Source organism: Mirounga leonina, unplaced genomic scaffold, assembly GCF_011800145.1.
Source record: "Mirounga leonina isolate KUSES-001 unplaced genomic scaffold, KU_Mleo_1.0 Mir_172, whole genome shotgun sequence".
In the NCBI taxonomy this organism is placed as follows: Eukaryota; Metazoa; Chordata; class Mammalia; order Carnivora; family Phocidae; genus Mirounga; species Mirounga leonina.
This window is the reverse complement of record NW_023270442.1, coordinates 7,175,740-7,196,837: the sequence shown is the minus strand read 5'-3', so window position 1 is coordinate 7,196,837 and position 21,098 is coordinate 7,175,740. Positions and strand designations below refer to the sequence as shown.

The window sequence follows — 21,098 nt, the reverse complement described above, 5'->3', positions numbered from 1 at the left end:
TCCCAGAAACTTGAGCAAAGACCCGCACCAGCAGCTGCCCAGCAGAGGGGCGGGGGGGGTGGGCAGGGAACACCTTGATCGTGATCATTATTACAGTTAGCATTAAAGAGGTGCTCAAGCTGCCTGTGTGGTGGCACAGTGCTAGGGATAGTTGAAAGCTGACTGAACTCAGGTCTGTGTGCTGTAAGAACTCTTCTCAGAAAATGATCCCCAGATGGTAGTATGGAGGGAGTGTGTGTCACAGATAGATTATCGGTGTATCGGTGGTTTATGAAGACTTATCATTGAATCATGTAGTATGTTCTGCCCACGTTGGCTTCCAGCTAGCTTGGGATGTGGAAGCGTTCATGGCCTCACCTGATCTCAGGCTGTTGTGAAAATGCATGTCTATTCATGGGTCAGTATACTTTTCTCTGTCTTTAAAATTGGTTTTGAGAAAGAATGGGAGAGGCTTTATTTGACTAAAGCTTATTTGGATCTCTGGAGTTAAAATTCTTGGAGTATATAATCTATCAGCTGCTTTTCTGCCTTGAATCTTGAGAAGGTGGTCTTAAATGCTCAAGGGGGGTGGGGACTAACAACTTCGGAGGAGAGTCACAAAGTGAATCATAGAACTGATAAATTACAGCCTTAAATCTTTGTTGGTGTATGAGTCAAATGGAATGGATTTGATGAGCCAGTGTGTGGCTCTGAGACGTAACTGTCCCCGTGCTGGTTGGCAGCTTCTAGCACTGTTTGAGGCGGTGACTGCATCACTGTGTCTTGCACTGAAATAAGGGAACTAATTTGAAGATGATGAATAGGAGAGGAGCAGAAGCTCGCCTTTTCTCTTGAGGCAACTGGCCGCCAGCTCTGCGGTCTTATTAAAAATGCTGAGTTTCTGTATTTAATAAGCTTGGGTCCCATGTATATCAAGAAGGAAAACAAAATGCTTTAATAGTCTGAAGCAGAGTTCAGCCATGGGGCCAAACCAGTGGGGTTTGTTCTGATTGGCAAGCAGGTGATGGCTGGAAAAGGAGATGTGAGATGCCTTTGAAGTGGTGCAGGGTTGGGTTGCTGCCATTGGAAAGTCACATCTGGCAGTGATCACCGTGCTCGCTGGGACCCACCGGCACAGAGCTGCCCCGGTAACCGGATACGGCTGAATGCAAAGTGCGAGGGAACCGTTCGTTTTGTAATAGTAACTTACAGGGTTGGATTTTTCACCGCTGAGGATCTTACACCATTGAGGAAAGGAAGATCTTCTTATCCTCCTGATGTCTTTCATTGAACTGTTCAAATCTCCTGAATTACAAAATGGTAAATGAGGAGGAAAATAGAGAGCCTCGTGATGCCAACAGGTTTCTGGCAGTGGTATCCGCAGACAGTAACATCTTGCTGAAACCAACATCTGGATATTGTTATTTTCATTGTAAAACCCCTAGTTTAGATGGGATTCACTATTATCCCATATAGGGTGACCCTTAAAAGTATGTTATTCTTTTTTTGTTTGTTTTTTCCTTGTGGCCTGAGGCTCTGTATCAGCATATTAAGCCCAAAGAGATTTCTTTTGCTTGAGCCGTGTTGTTCCTCAGATCCTTGGTAATAATAAATTGCATGCTGGAACTTTATTTGGAAGTTAGTAATAATAAATTGGCTTCTAGGACCCCTATAATAGGAAATCAAGCTGTAGTACATGATGTTAATGTCTCCCCATCTAAGTCTAAACTGGTACCCAGAACTTATCACAAAAAACTCCGCAAAATTTTAAAAAGCCTGTATCTAAGAAGGCTTGTTTTCGAAGGAAGCCATTCATACAGAGAATAATTTAGAGATACTCATAACTGTCTTCAAAGGTTTAGATTGTGCTTTGGACCCAGTAAAATTTCCTTGTGAGCCTGTATCTTTACGTCTAACATGGGAAGATTGCTACCACCTGTTATCATAGTACTTGCTTTTAGAAGGGAGTTAAAGCTTAGATATGGGAGCATGTTGAACTAAAATGTTGAGTGGGCTTGATTGTGGTGCACTGAGTGGAATTGTAAGGGAGGGCAGGCCAAGGGGGGCTGCTGGTTCCTTTGTCAACCTACTCTCCCACCCCTTACCTCACACAGTCAACTAGAAAAGCTCTCCTTAGGGCATCATGACTAATCTCCCACCTCTGGTTTGAGAATCAGGGCTGTTATAACATGTTCCTTCTTAATTAGGTCTTTAGAAAGTATTGTGAGCCTCATAATAATTATAACCAATACTAATAGATAATGACTTAAGCACTTTCCATCCTAGATGAGGTTTGAAAACATTATTAAAATAGGTGTTGGTAGCAACATGAATTTGAATACATATGTAGGAGTCCTTTTTATTTTAGGGAAGCAAAACATTAGAAAATGTGATTTTTCTAGGGTTGGAAAATGGCCGTAGAACTCCCCCTGCTTGTGCTCTCTCTCTCTCTCTCTGACAGATGAATAAATAAAATCTTTAAAAAAAAAAAATAGAGTGATTTTATGATAGTAGCACAGAGGAGCAGGATGCTGAGACCACACTTCATCGCATCTCTGTACGTAGTTCGGCTTCATGTCCAACTTACTGTTGGCCCTGAAACACATTTAACAGCATTTACACACACAGAACATGCATAACGAGGTGGCCTTTCTCACCTCTTCCCACGTGGGGAGTGCTCTTTCCCAGCATGCACATTGGTAAATTGACTCTAATGTCGCATCTTTGTCTGGAATAGTGTGTTTAGAACTCTGTGATGTTTAGCCGTGACCCCGTAATAGGACTGAATATACTCTTGCTCTGTCGTTGGTATTAGTTGACAAATAAGGTAGTTCGTTTCCTCATAACTTTATCTGCCTAATCAAGGTACCAGGTACCAGATGCTGCTGGGCTCAGGAACCTAAATATTCATAGGATAGAAATTTCAATATAAAGCACCTTAAGGTTAATATGCCCTTAGAACCGATTATCTTTGCTTTTGCTCTGAAGCCCTTTTTCTTTTATAACTTGTCTTCGTTTCCAGTCTGTCTTCCCTATACATTCTTTGCCCAAGGCTTTGGAGTTTCTGTGTTTGCTTCTTTCCAGCCATCCTGATACCATGTTTTTTGTTTTGTTTTGTTCTTAAATTCCTGACTCTGGTTCTCTCTCTTGGATTATTATAGTGTTTCCTTTCCTGGCCCCTTCTCCTTGATTGCTGTAATCTACACCCTTGACTTTATAATACTAGTTGTATTCAGTTAGCCCGGGCTAGCTAGGGTTAGCCCCCAGGTGGGAAGTCCGAGGGTCCGTATGGTGAGGTTGAAGAACTAAGGCCAGATGCATAGGGTTTCCTGATGTGTCCGAGAGAGTTCTTAATTCCCACCCCCCCTCCACCTTGGTTCTCTCCCAGCTGATCTGTCTTAGTCGTGGCCCTACACCCTTCCTTAGGAAATACAGCTAAGAACCTGGGACTCATGTCATCCTTGCCACAAAGCCTACCCATTCTGGATTCATTCACTTGCCTCCATCGTTTCTCGTACAATCCTAGTACTGCTATTTCTTGCTGGAGTCACTGCAGCATCCCGCTGATTTCAGCTCCCCTTGCCTCTCCACTATATACCCACCCGTTTCCGCACACACATCTTAAGCCATTCTGTTTAGAGCAGCCAGGACACAGAGTGTAGACATGTACATAAAGCTAACCGTGGGACTCCCAAGACTGAGATGGGCTAGTGGCTCTCGAGTACACTTAACAAGCAAATACACAGAGGAAAAGCAGTGAACCCTTTTGCTGACATGCCAAGGACGGCGTTAACTGCAACAGTTACTCAACACGTACCTTGCGTTCTTTCCCAGGTGTGAACGTATTTGACCCAGCTTCTCTGCACCTCTCCAGCATCGCCCCATGCCTCCCTCTCCCCACTGCTGTCCCTGTATCGTACAAAACATGGCAGGCCTTCCCCACCCCACAACTGAGCGATCTCCCTGTACTGATTTCCCCAATTTTCTGGGTTTCTTTTTATCTTTAGCCTTAGCTTCACCATCATGTTCTCAAAATGAATTCCCTTGATCACTTTGCAAAACACCCTCCTCCCACTAGTCTCAATTTTGGCAGCCTACTTATTTTGTCCTGACATAAATTACACCTTTTAGAAATGTATCTGCCGATCGTCTTTCTCTCCGCAGTAGAATGTAGGCTCCCTGAAGGCAGAGATCATATCCTTTTCTCTTCTAGAGCCTCAGATCTGGCAGAATGCCTGGTTCATAGTTGATATCTACTAACGTTTGTTAAACGAATGACTTTTCATATGCTATTGTTTTAAACGTCGTAGGATGTTCTTGATTAGGCTCTTGAATCAATACAGAAAGCATCTCCTTGGGGAATTTTTCACATAGATCACTGAGTTGGAAAGCAACTTGAATTATCCTTGTGGGGAAAGAGGAGAAACAGGAAAGAACAGCATAATTAGACCTCAGCAGGCTAGATTCTATTTCTAGTTACATAAGATATCATAGCAGGACATACGAGCATTGCAGGAAATGAATGGCTGTTATGGTCTGTTATCTGTGATCTTTCAAAAATGGTAGCTCTTGAGTATTAAGGGAACAACAAAAATGTGCATTGCTGCTTACCTAATGGAAATAGAAAAACAGTGCCTCCCAGATCTATATATTTTTGGCCCGAATTTCTAGTCCTTTATTTCCAGCTGGAGTCTGGAGGCCTCTACAACACTGTCTTGCATCATGGTCCAAGCTGACCCCATGCATCTCCTTTCTTCACCATCTGTTCTTCCTGATGTATCCCGTTACCCTTGGTGATCGATCTCTCTCTACCCAGTAACTCCAGCTCCACACATCAGCCTCATCCTGTCACTGGCCCCCTTCAGCCAGTTACCAGTTCTGCTCTGTTCTTTTCTCAAAGCTCTCACCACCGTCCTCCTCCTTGGCCAGGCTTCTGGAGAGCCTTCTCCCATGCCCACCTGTGACGCCCCCACCTGTCTGTCCTTCGTACTTCTGCCAGCTCAGACTTACTGAAATACATCTAATTTTGCTGCTCTTCTGTTAAAGTTTCTCTACCAGGCTCTGAATCACTTAGAGGAATGAGGGCAAATAAGGTCCTTTGTACTGTGTCTGCAGTTCACTCACTTCCCGGCACCCCCTCCTGTCTCCCAGCTCCGCTGGGCTACCTGCCCTTCCTGCACACTCGTCCTGAATGTACACGTGGTGGGTCCTATCTCTGTAATGCCCCTTTGCCTGGTCTTCTCTGTCAATGTCTGTACACTCATCGGTTCCTAGTTCACCTGTTAATAACCTTCTCAATCCATCCCTCCCAAGCCCTGTTAACAGACTTTTTTAAAAAACCCATTACAGTTAATGTGCACGCCTCTGACATCATTGTTCTGTGCTTCCTTTCCTGTCCAGCTCTGCAGGACTCCAAGCCTGTGGTCAGCAGTTGGGACTTGACTAGGCATAGTACCTAATAAAGAATAGGTCTTCATAGGTTTCTTTTTTCTGAAATAACCCCAAGGAAAATATTGTATATGAAGAACAAATGATAACTTTTATTGAGACCATTTTCAAAACCTTGCACCTGTAAAAGGGGGGGAAAAATCCATATTTATCATACATAAATTTAAGCCAGAGTCTAATAACAGCAGATAGGTATGATAGTTAGCATTTAAGGTGTGCTTCTAAGTGCTTGGCATATATTAATTGCTCACAGCATCTCCAGGGGTAGGAAATGTTATTATCCCATTTTAAAGATAAAGAAACTTAAGTCGCAGCAGGATAAGTCACTTGCCCATGGTCACACCATAGCTGACAGGCGGCTTCCAAAAATGTGCCTTTAATTCCCACAGTTTCCCCTCTGCAGGTCTCTGTGAACAAGAACGGTGAGTGAACTGGAGTTTACCGCAGTGTAATTTTTCCTCGAGAAAAGAGGATTTTCAAAACAGCTGTTACCAGTGATTTAGCCTAAAAAGGAATGCGCTTCCCCGTTCCTTTTAGGGCCCTGTACCTTCTACATTTGTTGCATTGTAATGTGCGGTGTCAGCATTTGATATTTTAACTCTACAAATTTCTCAGTAACTACAGATACTTTAAAAAAGAAACTCAATAAGCCACGGAAGCTGGCTTGCTGGAAGAGGAAGAAAGTTGGCTCACTCCTGGAAAATGAACTAAAAGTTCTACCTCTCCTGAGTATGCTTTTCCTATATCTGGCTGATCCAAGACTCCATCGTAGTAGCACACTATGCTTGTCTTTACTTTTTGTCTTCATCTTTACCCTACAATTTAAAATACTTGTGGGGCGCCTGGGTGGCTCAGTCGGTTAAGCAGCTGCCTTCGGCTCAAGTCATGATCCCAGGGTCCTGGGATCGAGTTCTGAGTTGGGCTCCTTGCTCAGTGGGGAGCCTGCTTCTCCCTCTCCCTCTGCCCCTAGCCCTTCTCGTGCTCTCTCTTCCGCTCACTCTCTCTCTCTCAAATAAATAAAATCTTTAAAAAACAAAACACTTGTTTCAGGCTCTAAGAACAAAGGGGCAAGGGAGGCCTTGGACTTGTTTTAAGGATAAATGGCACTTCGTACCACCTGCGGATGAGGGCAGATATATCTATGGGACCCTACCTGAGACTCTGGGGCGGGACAAGGTGTAGCCACAGTTTCTTGCAGTGTGCTAGGAGGAGGAGCAGAGTTCTAGGTAGAACCACTTGTTTTCTCACAAGAGAGAAGAGGGAAGCCCACAGAAACAGGCAGGTTGCTTCCCTTCTTTGTAAGAACAGGGTCCTTCACAAGGTGTCCCCAAAAGAAAGGGGAGGTTGCTGTCTTGCTTTGTGGCTTTTCTAGAGGGCTTTTCAGCTGTTTTGTACACAGACCATCTATAGCTTTATATTAGTCCCTGTGTGTGTAGACACAGCAGAAAATGACGGGAGGCACATTTTGTGTGCTGAAATGACGCCTGTTCAGGGCATTGTTCTCCTATCATTCTCTTTAAATATTATGTCAGACCTCCCAACTACCTATTCCAGCATACCTTATGCAGCCTTCCTGCTTCCGTATTTTCCCATAGTACTTGTCACCTGTAACATGCTCGGACATCTTTGCCTTGGTTTCTTATGTTGTCACCTCTCCCCCCAGTAGACAAGAAGTGCCAGGAAGTCAGGCAGTTTTGTCTCTTTCATCCCCAGAGATAACAGAATTCTGAATGTGGAACAGACCCCTTAGAACCTCGTTTACGCTTAAATATGGTAAAATGGCTAAAGAGACATAGCTGCACCTCTTCACCCAAAAAGTATACAGATCACCTGTACGTAGCAATCGCCAAATCTTGAGGTATGAGGAATGTGCTCAGAGTTTTCTGGCGTAGCATCTGATTAACCAAGATTGGGTTTCACTTACCAAGAGCTTTAAATGACTCTGAAAGTTTTTATTACCTGAGATGCTTCTCCTTAATCCTAGTTGGTTCATAAAGCTGTCAGGAGAAAAAGTGCTTTTGATTATATATAGTTTTTCATGCCTCCAAGATAGTCTTTAAAAAAGCAGTTTAGCTTTTTACTATAATTATATGCTAAACTTAATATTTTCTCCAAGTCTTGCCAGAATATCATTTTCCCCCTTTCAGCAGACTTTTTATGATTTAAAGTTCGAGCAGCAAATATACTGCATACTTCTACATCTCTAAAACCTAAGAACATTTTTCTGCAGAGCTCAAACGATACCATCTCACCCACAAAATTGACAATAATTTTTTAATATTCTCAGATACGGAGTCCATCATCAGATTATCCCTGAGACACAGAAATGGCCTTCACAGCTCATTTTTCTACCCCAGATTCTATCCGGTATCAACCCCAGCATCTTACGTCCTTAATGCTCAGGATTTGGAACAACCCTTTTTCTCTCCCGACATCAGCATGCTGAAGAAGCCATGGCGGTTTTCTGTGACCTCTTCTCCAACCTTTGATTTGTCTCATGTCTTAGGGCTAGTACTTAGATTGTTTTTTTTTCTATTGCTGGAATATTATTTTTTTTTTAAGTTTTTATTTGAGAGAGAGCGAGTGAGCGTGCAAGGGGGAGGGGCAGAAGGAGAAGCAGACTCCCCCCTGAGCAGGGAACCTGATGCAGGACTCGATCCTAGGACCTGAGCCAAAGGCAGACACTCAACCGACTGAGCCACCCAGGCGGCCCTGGAATGTTCTTATTATGAGTACGTAGTGAGATGGTGGAGAGAAGAGAAATTATCTCATACTCTACCCAGGTGATACTAGTTTACAACAAAGCTTGGGTTGCTCTTCTTTGCTTACTTCAGCCTCATACTTCAGAATTTGACTAAATCAAACAGGGCAGAGCCGATAGGCCAGTCTGAAGAGAAGTTGATTTCATACTAAAGCACTGTTTTTATAATCTTCCTTCAATTTTCTCTTATGCCTGGCACCGTTTAGTGAATGCCGTTAGTTTTATTCTTAGTATTGGCAAAAACCTGACTAGCCAGTAGACTCATGAATTTAATACTGGATTCTGTAGTAGTAGTCTATTAATATCATTGTGCCATGTGGTACCAGAATTCTGAAAACATAGTCTGGTACAGGATTTTTTTTTTAACTTTAAAGATTAAGTAATTTTGTATACTCTTAAAAATCTTTCCTAGGACTACCTAACATCTGACCCTTTTATGTTTTCTCATAAAGAAGAAAATCAAACTGTATGCAGTTGTCATAGAATACACCAATTCAGAATGTTCTGGAAGAATATCTCAGTGGTATTTAGTCCTTTCATTCATTCATTTAACATGTATTTTTTAAGCTATTTTATTTTTTTGAGCTATTTTCAATAGCTATAATTTGAGCTACTCTCTGTGTCATGTACTGTGCATGTAGTGTGTGTGACCTTTGCTTTATTACATTTTAGTGGTACTCATGGTGGGTCAGGTGCTGTTTTAAGTGCATTACAAATATTTACCCAGTTTATGTCTCATCATACCCCTATGAATGGAAGTAGCACCTGTAAAGTTTGCCATTTTATAGATGAAGAGAAAGAGGCACAGAGAGGTTAACTAACTTGCTCAGGGTCACAGAGCCAGGATTTAAGTCCAGGCAGGCTGGCCCCAGAGTTCATACTTTTAACCACTCCACCATGCTGCAAGATTTCCTGTCTCCTTGGACCCTGTGTTCTGCTGGCTCCTAGGGAGGCGAGGAGCAGGGGTCACTATTGTTTCTACTCTGGAATTTTAGAACTTGGACATCCTAGAGGCCTTTCACTTTGTTTTGTTTGATCTCATTTCAAATCAGGACAAAGCACGGTCGTATGTTCTTTCCATACCCACCTCACCCCATAGTCCACCTTCTATGCAAGGAGTCAGCACACTTTCTGTAAAGGGTTAGATAATAAACATTTTAGGCTCTGCAGGCCATGTACCACCTCTGTTACATATCTTTTTTTTTTTTTTCTTGTCATAATCCTTTAAAAATGTAAAAACCACTCCTAGCTTCTAGGGTGTGTCAAAATAAACCATGAGCCATCCTATCCATTCCACTGATCATTTGTCCTTCTTTGGTTACTCTTTGTTCTTGTCAGCTGACTCTGTTTCAGGCTCTTAGGTTTTCCTCCCTCCTACCACAGGGTCTTTGCATATGTTCGGCCTACCCTGTCTTGTGGAGAGTGTTCTTGAGCCCCCCAGACCTCATGAACCTTGGCCCTCTGTAGGTCATACTTCAGTCATCCTTTCTTCATGGATGTCTTGCTGTACACACCAGGTCTGGTCAGATCTTATTCTTTGGGTTTCCTAGCTTTCAAAATTGTTATCACTGTAGTGCTGTCATATTTATTGGACAGTGACATCATTGTCCTTTTGGCTGTTAGCCCCGTGAGCTGCCCTTGCTCCCCAGTGTGTTTCTCCCAAAGCAATGTCCCAGCTTCTACTCTTGAGTCCCTAGAATCTGCTCTCCACTCAGTAACCAGAGCCATCTTTAAAACTTAAATCTGATTGAATCATTTTTGTTGCATGTGAATAAACTTGCTGTTTCTTAACCAACATGGCCTCACTGGGTCACGCCCTTCCTGTCTGTCTCTACCACCTTATCTTATACTTCTCCCCCTCATCCACTGCCCCCTAAGCTCACTAGCTTTCTCTTTATCATCTTTTCCTCAGGCCAGGACCTTTGCACTTGCTATTCCTCCCGCCCCAATCATCCCCCCTACCTGGACTCTCAGCCTTCTGTGTCTTGATGGCCTTCCCCTGACCATCCTCTTTGAAATGCTGCCCCCATTCCCGCCCCACATACCTGTTATAGTCACCAGTTAATACGTAAGCCCCCTTTCCTTTCTCTATACTTTTTTTTTTTTTAAGATTTTATTTATTTATTCATGAGAGACAGAGAGAGACAGAGAGAGAGAGAGGCAGAGGGAGAAGCAGGCTCCCAAGGAGCAGGGAGCCCGATGTGGGACTCGATCTCAGGACCCTGGGATCATGACCTGAGCCGAAGGCAGACGCTTAACCATCTGAGCCACCCAGGCGCCCCCTTTTCTCTATACTTTTGACTTTTTTTCTTATTTATTCATATTGTACCTCACCCACAAAAATATATGTTCCAGGAAAGTAGAGGCTCTGTCCTGCTCACAAGTCCACCATCAGTCTCTGGACTAGCACCTGGCACTTGGCGAAAGCACCATAAACATTGTTGGTTGAATGTCTAATGGCTAGTATGTGGCATAGAGAGGCTGTTAATAGAATGGCTCAGTCGGGTCCTGGCATCAAGTCCCGCATCGGGCTCCCTGCTCAAAAAAAGAATGGCTCAGTGGGTAGGTAAATTAATGCATGACCCTTTTTTTGCTCATTAACAATTGGCACACATTTGTTTCAACTCAAATACTTCACTGTCCACTGACTAAAGAAAAAATATCTGAATACTTGATCTCTGCAATTTAACATACCTCACTATTAAAATTCAGTCCTCGTTGAATTCTGTTATAGTCAAGCTTATGTAATTTGTTCCTCCTGATTGTGCATTATATGGATGTCCCTCCCTTATCCTCATACGCGCTTTTCACGGCCTACCAGCTCAGACACTTCTGGCTCACCAGAATCACTTTCCCCTTTGAATTTCTAAAACATTTAGTAGGCAGTATGTCTGTTACTCATATAGTAATCAGAGTAGATTCTCTTGCCCAGAAGAGACATTCCGATTAAATATGTAACAATGATGATACATTCTCATTTCAGACTAAGGTTGTCTGTATCTCATCCTTAATGCCTGAGTCATGAATTTTGGCTGTCTCAGTTTTGTCCTTCCCTCCATGAAGCAGGAGTCCAACCATCTGCAAGGAACGCTTTTAGCTGCAAATACCCAAAACCCGAGTCATTAGTGGTAGGGAGCCCCGGGCTGGTGCAGTGCTGCGGAGACATGACCTTTTTGTATCTTTCCACCCCACTCTCCTTATCAGCTTCTGCATCTGGATGTTTATCGACTAACCATTGACAGATGGCAGTTGCCCTTCTGGGGAGAAAGTAATAGAAGGCAAAGGGGCAGAATCACCCTGACTACTCAGTATGATGAGCCTTCTCATCTGGAAAGTGAAGCCTTCCTAGAAACCCCACGTAGAGGTCCAAGCAGATGTCTGCTGGCATCTGATTATCCAGAGACCTGGCGGTCACTTTGGCTTTTCGCTATCTGCAAGGGAGACAGGGCGTGAAATGTTTGCCTTCCTATTTTCTCTGGTTGAAGAAGGGATGGGGGAAGGGAGTGAGGTGTGGCTTTGGGGTAGCTTACCAGCAATTTCTGCCACATTGCGTTTCTCAGGAGAGAAGACTAATCAAATTCTCAGAGATCCTTTAAATGAAAAATTAACAATACCTACTAACTAGGAATGTCATCAAAACAACTATACTGAAACTCAGTAGACTACTAAAGAGAAATCTGTGGGCGTCTGTTTTTATATATTATTACTTGTAGGCAGGAGAGATTCTAATAGTACAACATTAAAGGTAGGTAACTTTTTTTTTTTTTTTTTTTAGTAATCATCAACATATGGTAGATTGAATCCTATATGAACCTCACGTTCAAATTCATTTATAAAGTATCTATTAATGAATTAATTAACTTGGAGAATTAATTAACCAGTTCAGCCTAGTTAGTGAGGCCATGGTTGAAGGAGCCATATATGTGTATATGCATTATATGTGTATATATGTATAGCTTATATTTACACAAATATACATCTATATATATTCATGTATATCTATGTATATGTAATTATTTAGAGTCCCTTCAGGTAGTGAAAGATTTTCACTAATGAGAAGATTATATATGTTATTCTATGTAATTATTATATATAATTTATCATACCTACATACCATTATTATTGTTGTTGTTATTATTATTATTTGCGTTCTACCTTCATAATTTGTGCCCTCGTGGGATTGGGGGTTTGGAGTGCAGGTTTTTTGTGTTTTTGTTTGTTTGTTGTCAGATGTGGAGTCCCGGAAAATACAGTTTTATCAATTAAAGAGCTCTTGTTCTCGCTCAGTCGTGGGACTGTTAGGGAAGAGTGGGGCAGGACGGTAGCAGTATCCTCTCCCTTTCACCCCTCATTCCTGAAGTGTAACTTACAGAAAGAGAAGTGCACCTAATACAGTACCCAGCCCGATGATGGGTTTTCAAAACTGAACACACACCCGAGAGCTGACCCCCAGATCCCAGTGCCGCCTGGCCGGCCCCCCAGAGGCCTCTGTCCCGTTCCCCTGCCAGTCACAGATACCCCCGCCAAAGTGCATACCGCCTGTGAGTCCGGCAGCAGCGTGAAGGGCTGCCTGTTCTCACAGTTTATGTAAATGGCGTCAGGCCGTGTGTCCAGGTGTATGTTTGACTCCTAACAGTGCCTTTAGGTGGGAGAGACCCTGGCTTCTTCTTACTTTGCTCTGCGCCTCTTGAATCTTTTACTCGGAACCCTGAAGAATAAGCTTCCATTCTTTTATCTTTTCTCATGTTTTCTGGCAACTTCTAATTTTCCTAATTTCTCAGCAATATTTCGGATCGTGCTTTCTCCTGGAACATACTGAGTCTTCGGCCATTGTACCCTCCAGGTTAAACTCTGGGAGCACCAAGAACTGGGGCATAGAGGGGAAAATAGTCTGTTTACCTTTTGAAAATTTTGCTTTATCTTCTCTCTCTATTCCTGACTCTGGGAGATGCTTTCTTCCCCTTTCTAGTTCAATAAACATACATGTGTCTGAGCATCTTCCTGTTGAGATTTGCCCCTCTGGTCCTGGGGTGGTCTTACATTTTGGGAATTAAAAGCTGTTCTGTTTCATCTCCCCCATCAGCGTGGTGTTCAGGTCCCGTGCGTGTCCAATTCACATAAACCATGGGGATCACAGCTTTCTGGATGTTGCTTCCTCTCCTTTGTCCTACAGAGGGGCAACAGAAAGTCAGTTTTAGCAGATGCTATGAAAGAGTAAATACAGCTCTTTTAGAGAATGCAAATAGTGAATTGTTTTGTGTAACTTAAACAAAAAGGAATTAAAACTGGTACGTGAATCAAATCTTTCCCTATCTGAAGGGAACATCAGGGAGGCAATGGCAAGTGGAATCTGTCAAGGTCAGCCTTTATTTAGAAATACAAGGAGAGTCACCTTTGTGATGGAGCATATCCTTCATCAGAGTAAACTCTTGCGTGCTGACACATAAAATTTCATTATCAGTGATTTATTTCCTCCTAGAAATGTCCCTTTGACCCTTTAACCTTCTTATTAAAGTCAGATACTCCTGAGGATGATCAGTATTTTCCCCTCATTCTTTAGAAGTGTTTCTCATTATTGGACTTCAAAGGCCATAAAAGCTGTCTCCTATCAATTGACAGACACTAAGTCATGTGAATGTGATATGAATATTCCACCGTGTTACCAAGGGATTGTTTTATTGTGAGTTCTTTGATTATTTACAAGGAAATTACTTTATGACACCCAGCCTCACACTTCCATCAACTGGCCCCTCCTTGGCATTTTCTTGCACTGCAAGCAGCTTTCCAAAACCAGTTCGCCGGAGTCACATCGCAGAACAAAGCTGCCCAGCAGTTGAAGAGTTGGTGGAAAAGTCCGTTTTCTCTCCCCTTTTCTGTGTTCCCTGCTGTCTGTGAAATCTGCGGTTGGCAGCATGATGCTGGTGTGTTTGGCATTCTTTGGGCAGATGGAGCATCATTACAAATGTAACTGCATGCTGCTGTTTTAATTGTGTCCAAATAGATTATTAAATTCCAGAAATCAAAGCCATGGTAATAAGAACTGGACCTGAGTTCTCTTAAGCCAAGTAATTTAATTCCTCAGCCAGTTGAACTATTATGTATCTCTGTTCCTTGTTATTATGCTAGTAAATTGCTCGGGCAGATGCAGTGATGGATGACGGGTGTATATTTCACTTTTTTTTTTTTTTTTTTGGTGGCTGGACACCTGCTAGGATGCCGATCACTTGAAACACCGCTCTTCTCACAGGCATGTTTTCTGTTTGGAGCCTTAGGTGCAACAGTCGGGGCATAACGGGAGGTTGAGGGAGATTCCCGGGGGTACCCACACTCCTGTTGTGACTGTCGCACCTGGAAGCACAGCGCTGTCTTCTCCCCAGATCACATAGATCACATACTGGGACCCACAAAACAGCAGGCATGCACACTTCATGGCTTCAGGAGAACACTGGTTTGGTTTGATTTTTCTCCCTGGCTTTACCTCAGTTTTCTACTTAATTTAGAGAACCGCGTAGTATTGGTGCCTGTAATTTGACTGAATATAGAAGAGAGTAAACTGGCTGGTGGGACAGTAGTACGACGTTGAGATTCTCTAGAAAAATGAGGCAGGATACCGGGTAAAGTTCGGAGCATCTAAGTGAGCAACTGTTAAGTTCAGCATTCTTCGGAATTGTTGCCTTGGTTAGACTTCTGTGCAGGAATTCAGGTAATCAAGAAATAACGATGGCGCCCCATTTATCTTGAAGCAGATGAAGGCTTATACCATCTGATTAGTGGCAACATTTTCCCTTCTTTTTCTGCTTGGTCTTATATGGAAATGTTAAAATAACTGGTTAGGGTCTGCTGTATTACACTTCATTTATTAACACACTAATAAATTATGATTACTGTTATTCTGCTTAATAAGTTCCTCCTTTTTCTCTAGCCACATGCTTCAACTTCTTTGGAGGTGTTCATTTATTATCCTTGCATCATATTTAATCAGAATTAGAAAGGTGTTCCACTTGTCAGGCGGGACACATTTCTATAGAACATCTATAAAATTTCCTTAAATTATGGGTTAATCCGATTAAAGGAATTCCTTCTAGTGCTGTATTCCCTCTCCTTACATATCTTTTTCTTTTTCATCCTCCACAGAATTACTTGTGGCTGTCCTTCTGGCTCAGTTTGTGGGAACCTCTTTTGCCTTTTTCCTTTCTGTGTTCCCACACCATGGAATCCTACTGTTCCCGTTCCCTAACGTGTTTGAAATCTGACTTCCTGTACACTGCCCAACGACCTTCTCCTTCTAGGCGAGAGTCAGCCGTGGGGTAATAATTCCCCCGTTTCTTTTTTTCTGGGCAAACCTGTCAGCATGGCAGCCCTCGGTCTTACTCCTGTGATGCTTCTTGTCAGATGAGACCCGTGGTAGAGGCTCTGGTAGGTTGCAGGCTTCCGCCACATCTAGATCTTTTGTCATTATTGTTTCTGTGATCTGAGCAAGGATGCAACGTGTATTTCTCCTCTCTGGCCAGATGGAGTGTGATAAATACTTCTACTATTTAACACCTTCCTATCCTCATTTACCATCTTTCAGATGCTCTTGACCATGTCTGCACTGCGGGTACACAATTTCCACAAGGATATCTTATTAGGGCTTTCTCATTTTGTTCCAGATGTACCCCTCTTCCTCCATCCACGTGTGCTGATTTATTACTCACCACTGTGCATCAGTATCTACATATTTAATGCCCTATGTATTATTTCTGATCCCCTTCCCAGTTGTACTGTGATTTACTGCCTATCTGTTACCATTCTTCCCAGTATTGCATATTCTAGTGGTTCTGAGAATATCACCCCCTGACTTTCAGCATCAGTATCACAGAGGAAGTTATTAGAAATGCAAATTCTCAGGCCCCATCCTAGACCCGCTGATTCAGAAACCCTGGGGGATGGTGTCTGGTGCTCTGTGTTTCAGGAACCGTTCCAAGTGATTCTGATAGTCGCTAACATTTGAGAAGCACTGAAATACTTAATCTGCAGTGTTTACGCAAGAAGCAAGAGTAGGGACCACAGCTGTATAGTTTGGATAGTACAAACTGACCACTGGATAGTACAGATTTATTCACCCCAGTTTTTTCTTCCTCGTCCATATCCAGTTGAAACTAAATTGCAGTATTGAACCAGTTTCCACCTTTACTAATTGAGTATCTACCATGCAGATGCTGTGTGGTATTTTCATATACATTATGAGAAGTCATCCGCATACAGCAAATTCACTTTGGGTATCCTCCTTCCTCTATCCTGTTTAATAGGCTTTATTTCTTTAGAGCAGCTTTAGGTTTACAGAAAATTTGAGCAGGAAGTACAGAGTGTCCCCCTCTCCCCCCCCCCGGCCACCCCCACATTTCCTCTGTTGTTAACATTTTCATGAGAATGGTACATCTGATCCAGTATCGATACATTAGTTATTAGAGTTCACTTTTGTTTTGTACAGTTCTGTTGGTTTTGACAAATGCATGTGTCCTGTGTTCATTGTTAGAGTATCGTACAGAGTAATTTCACTGCTCTACAAATCCCTTGTGCTCTGCCTATTCATTCCTCCCTTTTTCACCCTGACCCCCCAGGAACCACTGATCTTTTTAATGGTCTCCCTAATTTTTGCCTCTTCCAGAATAGCATATAATTGGAATCACAGTGTACCCTTTTTGCAACTGTGTAAACTAAGAAGGGGTAAAACATTATAGACTTGGGGCACCTGGGTGGCTCCGTTGGTAAGCATCTGCCTTCGATGCAGGTCATGATCGCAGGGTCCTGGGATTGAGTCCTGCATCCGGTTTCCTGCTCGGCAGGGAGCCTGCTTCTCCCTCTCCCTAGGCCCCTCCGCTCGTGCTCTCTCTTTCACTCGCTCTCTCTCAAATAAATAAAATCTTAAGGAAAAAAAAAAAACAGAACACTAGATCTGCTGAGCTGGGATTCCTGCTTCAACCGGCCGGCTTCAGGTCTCGCATGTGTGTTTTCTTTTTTTTTTTTTTTTTTAATTTTATTTATTTATTTGACAGAGAGAGACACAGCGAGAGAGGGAACATAAGCAGGGGGAGTGGGGGAGGGAGAAGCAGGCTCCCCGCCGAGCAGGGAGCCCGATGCGGGGCTCGATCCCAGAATCCCGGGATCATGACCTGAGCCGAAGGCAGACGCTTAACGACTGAGCCACCCAGGCGCCCCTCTGTGTTTTCTTTGATGCCACATTCCCTCTCGAATTACCAAAAACCTGATGGTTCCTCTCCCCCCTTCCTGAAATTTGTTTAAATGACTATTACTGTTATTTTTATTTCCTGCTCCAGCGAAGACAAAGTAGTGGAAGTAGCGGAGGAGGAGGAGGTGGCTGATGTTGAGGAAGAAGAAGCCGAGGACGACGAAGATGACGAGGATGGTGATGAGGTAGAGGAAGAGGCAGAAGAACCCTATGAAGAGGCCACGGAGAGAACCACCAGCATCGCCACGACCACCACCACCACCACGGAGTCTGTGGAAGAGGTGGTCCGAGGTAACTCACTGTTGACTTGGATCGCCTCTGTTTGGGGAAAAGGAAAGCTTCATACCAGAGTTTGAAATTTCTCTCCAGCCTACCACCACGGCCTCCCCCCACCAAAAATAAAATTCAGAGTCACAAGTCTTACGCTTGTTAAACCCTCTTGGGTCTAACAAGCTGTCCAACGGCTCATTTCAGATAACGTGACATCCTGATTTACAGCCTATTCTGTGCCTTGTGTTTGCTGCTTGGCACGTCCCCACCGGTTCTGCAAACCCTCCCTACCCAGCTGCCGCCTCTTCTGGCAGAGGCCAGGTTAGGTGACCTCCTTGGTACGCCCCTGGCCGTGGGTATTCCTTACACTCTTACTACCTGTTGCCTCTTTGCCGCCTGGACTATGAGCTCCTTGAAGGCAAGGACGGGCTTTTACCTAGCATCATGCAGAGGGCCTGCCTTGTAGAAGGTTTTAGATAAATCTTAGTGGAGATTTAGTGAATAGTTGGAATTAAATTTCATTAAAGAAGAACAACATTTGGGGAGTTGTCACACTACTTTTTGCTGGGAAATTTAACCTGGATGACTTTTGTGTTGTCTTTACACTGTTTTACTGGGGGGAGTGACAGTGCTTTCTTTGAGAGGTAGATATGGTGTTAATATCTTAAGACTTTGTGTTTCTGTTTGAGTAATGCTCCTGTTGAGGATGTTGTGACGTGAACGAACTAACAGACTTCCTTTTTTGTCTCCATGAAATAGAAGCAAGCATTGAGTTTACATGAAACAACCAAATGTTATTATAGCAACTAGTGAACTGTTGGGTTGCATTTCTTAAAGGTTAGGCGTTTGTTTTGCAAATGGTAAAAGATGGCCATAGAATTAGACGGGGTGAATACAGATGGGTGGAGTTTTAATATATTCAGATACTTTTAAAGTCTGTCCACACGTGTTAGAATATTGTAAGTCTTCCTCTCACTTTTTATTAAGGTAAGATGAGTTCAGTTCTGTTGTTAAATCGGAGCTTAAAATGGGTTACTTTCTCTGCCTTAAGTAGATTTCTAATGATCACTGTACTATCTTCCGTTCACTGCACTTTTTATACCTTCATTGAGGTATAATTTACATATGAAATTCACTCATTTTCAGTATATAAGTGTATAATACAGAGGCTTTAATAAATTTACTAAATTATGCAACCATCATCATCGTCCCAGTGAGATTCCTCACACCCGTTCCATCGTCCCAGTGAGATTCCTCACACCCGTTCAGTTCATCTTTGTTCTCACCGCCTGCCCTAAGCAACAATCAGTCCGCTTTATGTCTCTACAGATTTGCCTTTTCTAGACATTTAATATAAGTGGCGTCATACGTGGTATCTGTGTCTGGCTCCTTTCACTTAAAACTAGTGTGTTTGAGGTTCTGTGTTTCTTTAACTTGTAGCTTTTAAAACCAAGATAACTCTGAGTTGAGCGCTCAAGAGTTAACTTAAAAATTCACTGGAAGAGTCACATATTCTTTACAAGATAGAGTAGAAGATAGACTGTTTAACTTTATCGTTCCCTACTTAATGACAGCTTCTTCTTGCATTCAGCACATAAAGGCTTGTGTAAGCAGGTATCCATTTAAGGAGATGCACGTTTTGTTTGAGCCACGGTTTTTTTCAATACCCGAAGCATCCTTTCCCGGAGTGTGTTTCATGTGCCCCTTAGGACCGTCTGTGGTTAAATGAACTTGTTAGCTTCTATTTTCCTAGCAGGGAAAGGACAGGTTTTTCAGAGCTTCTCTTCTTGAAAGCTCCGGGATGTGTGACTACAGATCACAGCAGCTGGTATTCTACAGTGGCTCTGAAGTCCTGGTGATCTCCATCAAGAGAGCTGTTTACATAATCAACGCCCACTTACTCAACACTCATTTCTGAAGCACCTTTTTGGTATAAGCCACTTTGCTGGGCTTAGTGGACCCAAGATGAGAACACACAGGAGAGCCGACCCTCATGGATGTTCAAATCTAGTAGGAAATTTAAGTCAAAGAAACACAAAAGTCATCTGTGTTTAAAAGTCTGAGCCCGGAGCCTACTGCAAAGAGTAAGGGATCAGAGAAGGCTCTACAGAGAAGGAGATGGCATCTGAATTAGAAGTAGAAGGGCTCGTAGTAGGTCTACCAACGGATTTTATTCTAGCATTCTTTAGAGGAACTCAAGATGGCAGCACAGGTTTGCCATAGGCAGGTCCATGGCATGTTTCGGAGACAAGGTCATCTAAATTAGGTTGGGGCTAAAATGTGGAGAACTTCAGTGCCAGGCTGGCAAAGTATGAGCATCAGCTGAGGGTGATCACTTCAGGACCTACCATGTGCTGAGGATTTTTCTGGTAGAAGCATTGAAGAGATTTTGTTATGATGTTACTGCTGTGAGGGGATGGGTGAACAGGGAGTAACATAATTAATGCAGTATCATGAGAAAATGCCACATAAACTTAGGCCGATATTCCAAACCAAGGCAGAGTTCTCTTGAGATAATACGGTCTTATGTTCTAAATAAGTCCAGTTCTTTTGCTTGAGTTTTTCTCTCAATGTGGTGTTAATTAGCTACGATAGAACATAGAGGGACATAGGTTACAGTATTTTCTATAGAAAGGCAAAGGCAATTAAAAGAAATTAAAAAAAAAAAAATCTCCAGGCTAGAGAGTTGGGTTTTTTGGGGTTTTTTGTTTGTTTTGTTTTGTTTTTAAGAAGCTAGCCCTAAAAGATAACAAGTTACTAAGGTTGATGGCAAGAAAAGCAGTAACAGTGACCTTCTAAACACACCATGTGGTCATTTACGGTACCAACTGTTAATGCTAGAAATAGAAGAGCTTTTATTTATTTATTTTTAATTTATTTATCTGTCAGAGAGAGAGAGAGCACAAGCAGGGGGAGCAGCAGGCAGAGCAGGCAGAGGGAGAAGCAGGCACCTCGTTGAGCAGGGAGCCTGATGCGGGACTCGATCCCAGGACTGAGCCGAAGGCAGATGCTTAACCGACTGGGCCATCCAGGTGTCTCTAGAAGAGCTTTTAATAGGAATCCATCCATCCCATGGAAGACTCCTGAAATGGACAGAAGTGTAATTGAGGCAAGGCTTTCTGGGAAAGAAACATGTTATGGTGTGTTGGGTCCATGTCAGAGAGTTTTCTGTACCCCCAGCTAACTCTCCCCGGATGATGAAGCCCAGCAATGCCATACCCGATTGCTGACTTTGTAAAACTCGACTTGTAAGGAGCCTACTCCCGTGCTGAAAATAAAAATCAGAAGCGACTTGCAAAGAAGAGATACTGAAAAGAGGCTCACAATCTAGTTTTCAATGTTAACGTTTCAGTGCCCAAGAGAAAATGTGATTTACAGCCCTACTTAATAAGAAAATTGTTTCTTCAT

At 42.9% G+C, this 21,098-nt stretch overlaps 1 protein-coding gene across 4 annotated transcripts in view; it reads left to right on the top strand.

The window, feature by feature from the left end:
* The window catches only part of APP (amyloid beta precursor protein), a 258,633-nt gene that overhangs the window by 122,532 nt on the left and 115,003 nt on the right, over positions 1-21,098 (top strand). For all 4 annotated transcript variants that reach the window (XM_035017531.1, XM_035017532.1, XM_035017530.1 and 1 more), the window contains exon 6: positions 17,509-17,711. In XM_035017531.1, coding sequence (XP_034873422.1) covers positions 17,509-17,711 — 203 coding nt within the window. The remainder of the gene's footprint in view (positions 1-17,508; positions 17,712-21,098) is intronic.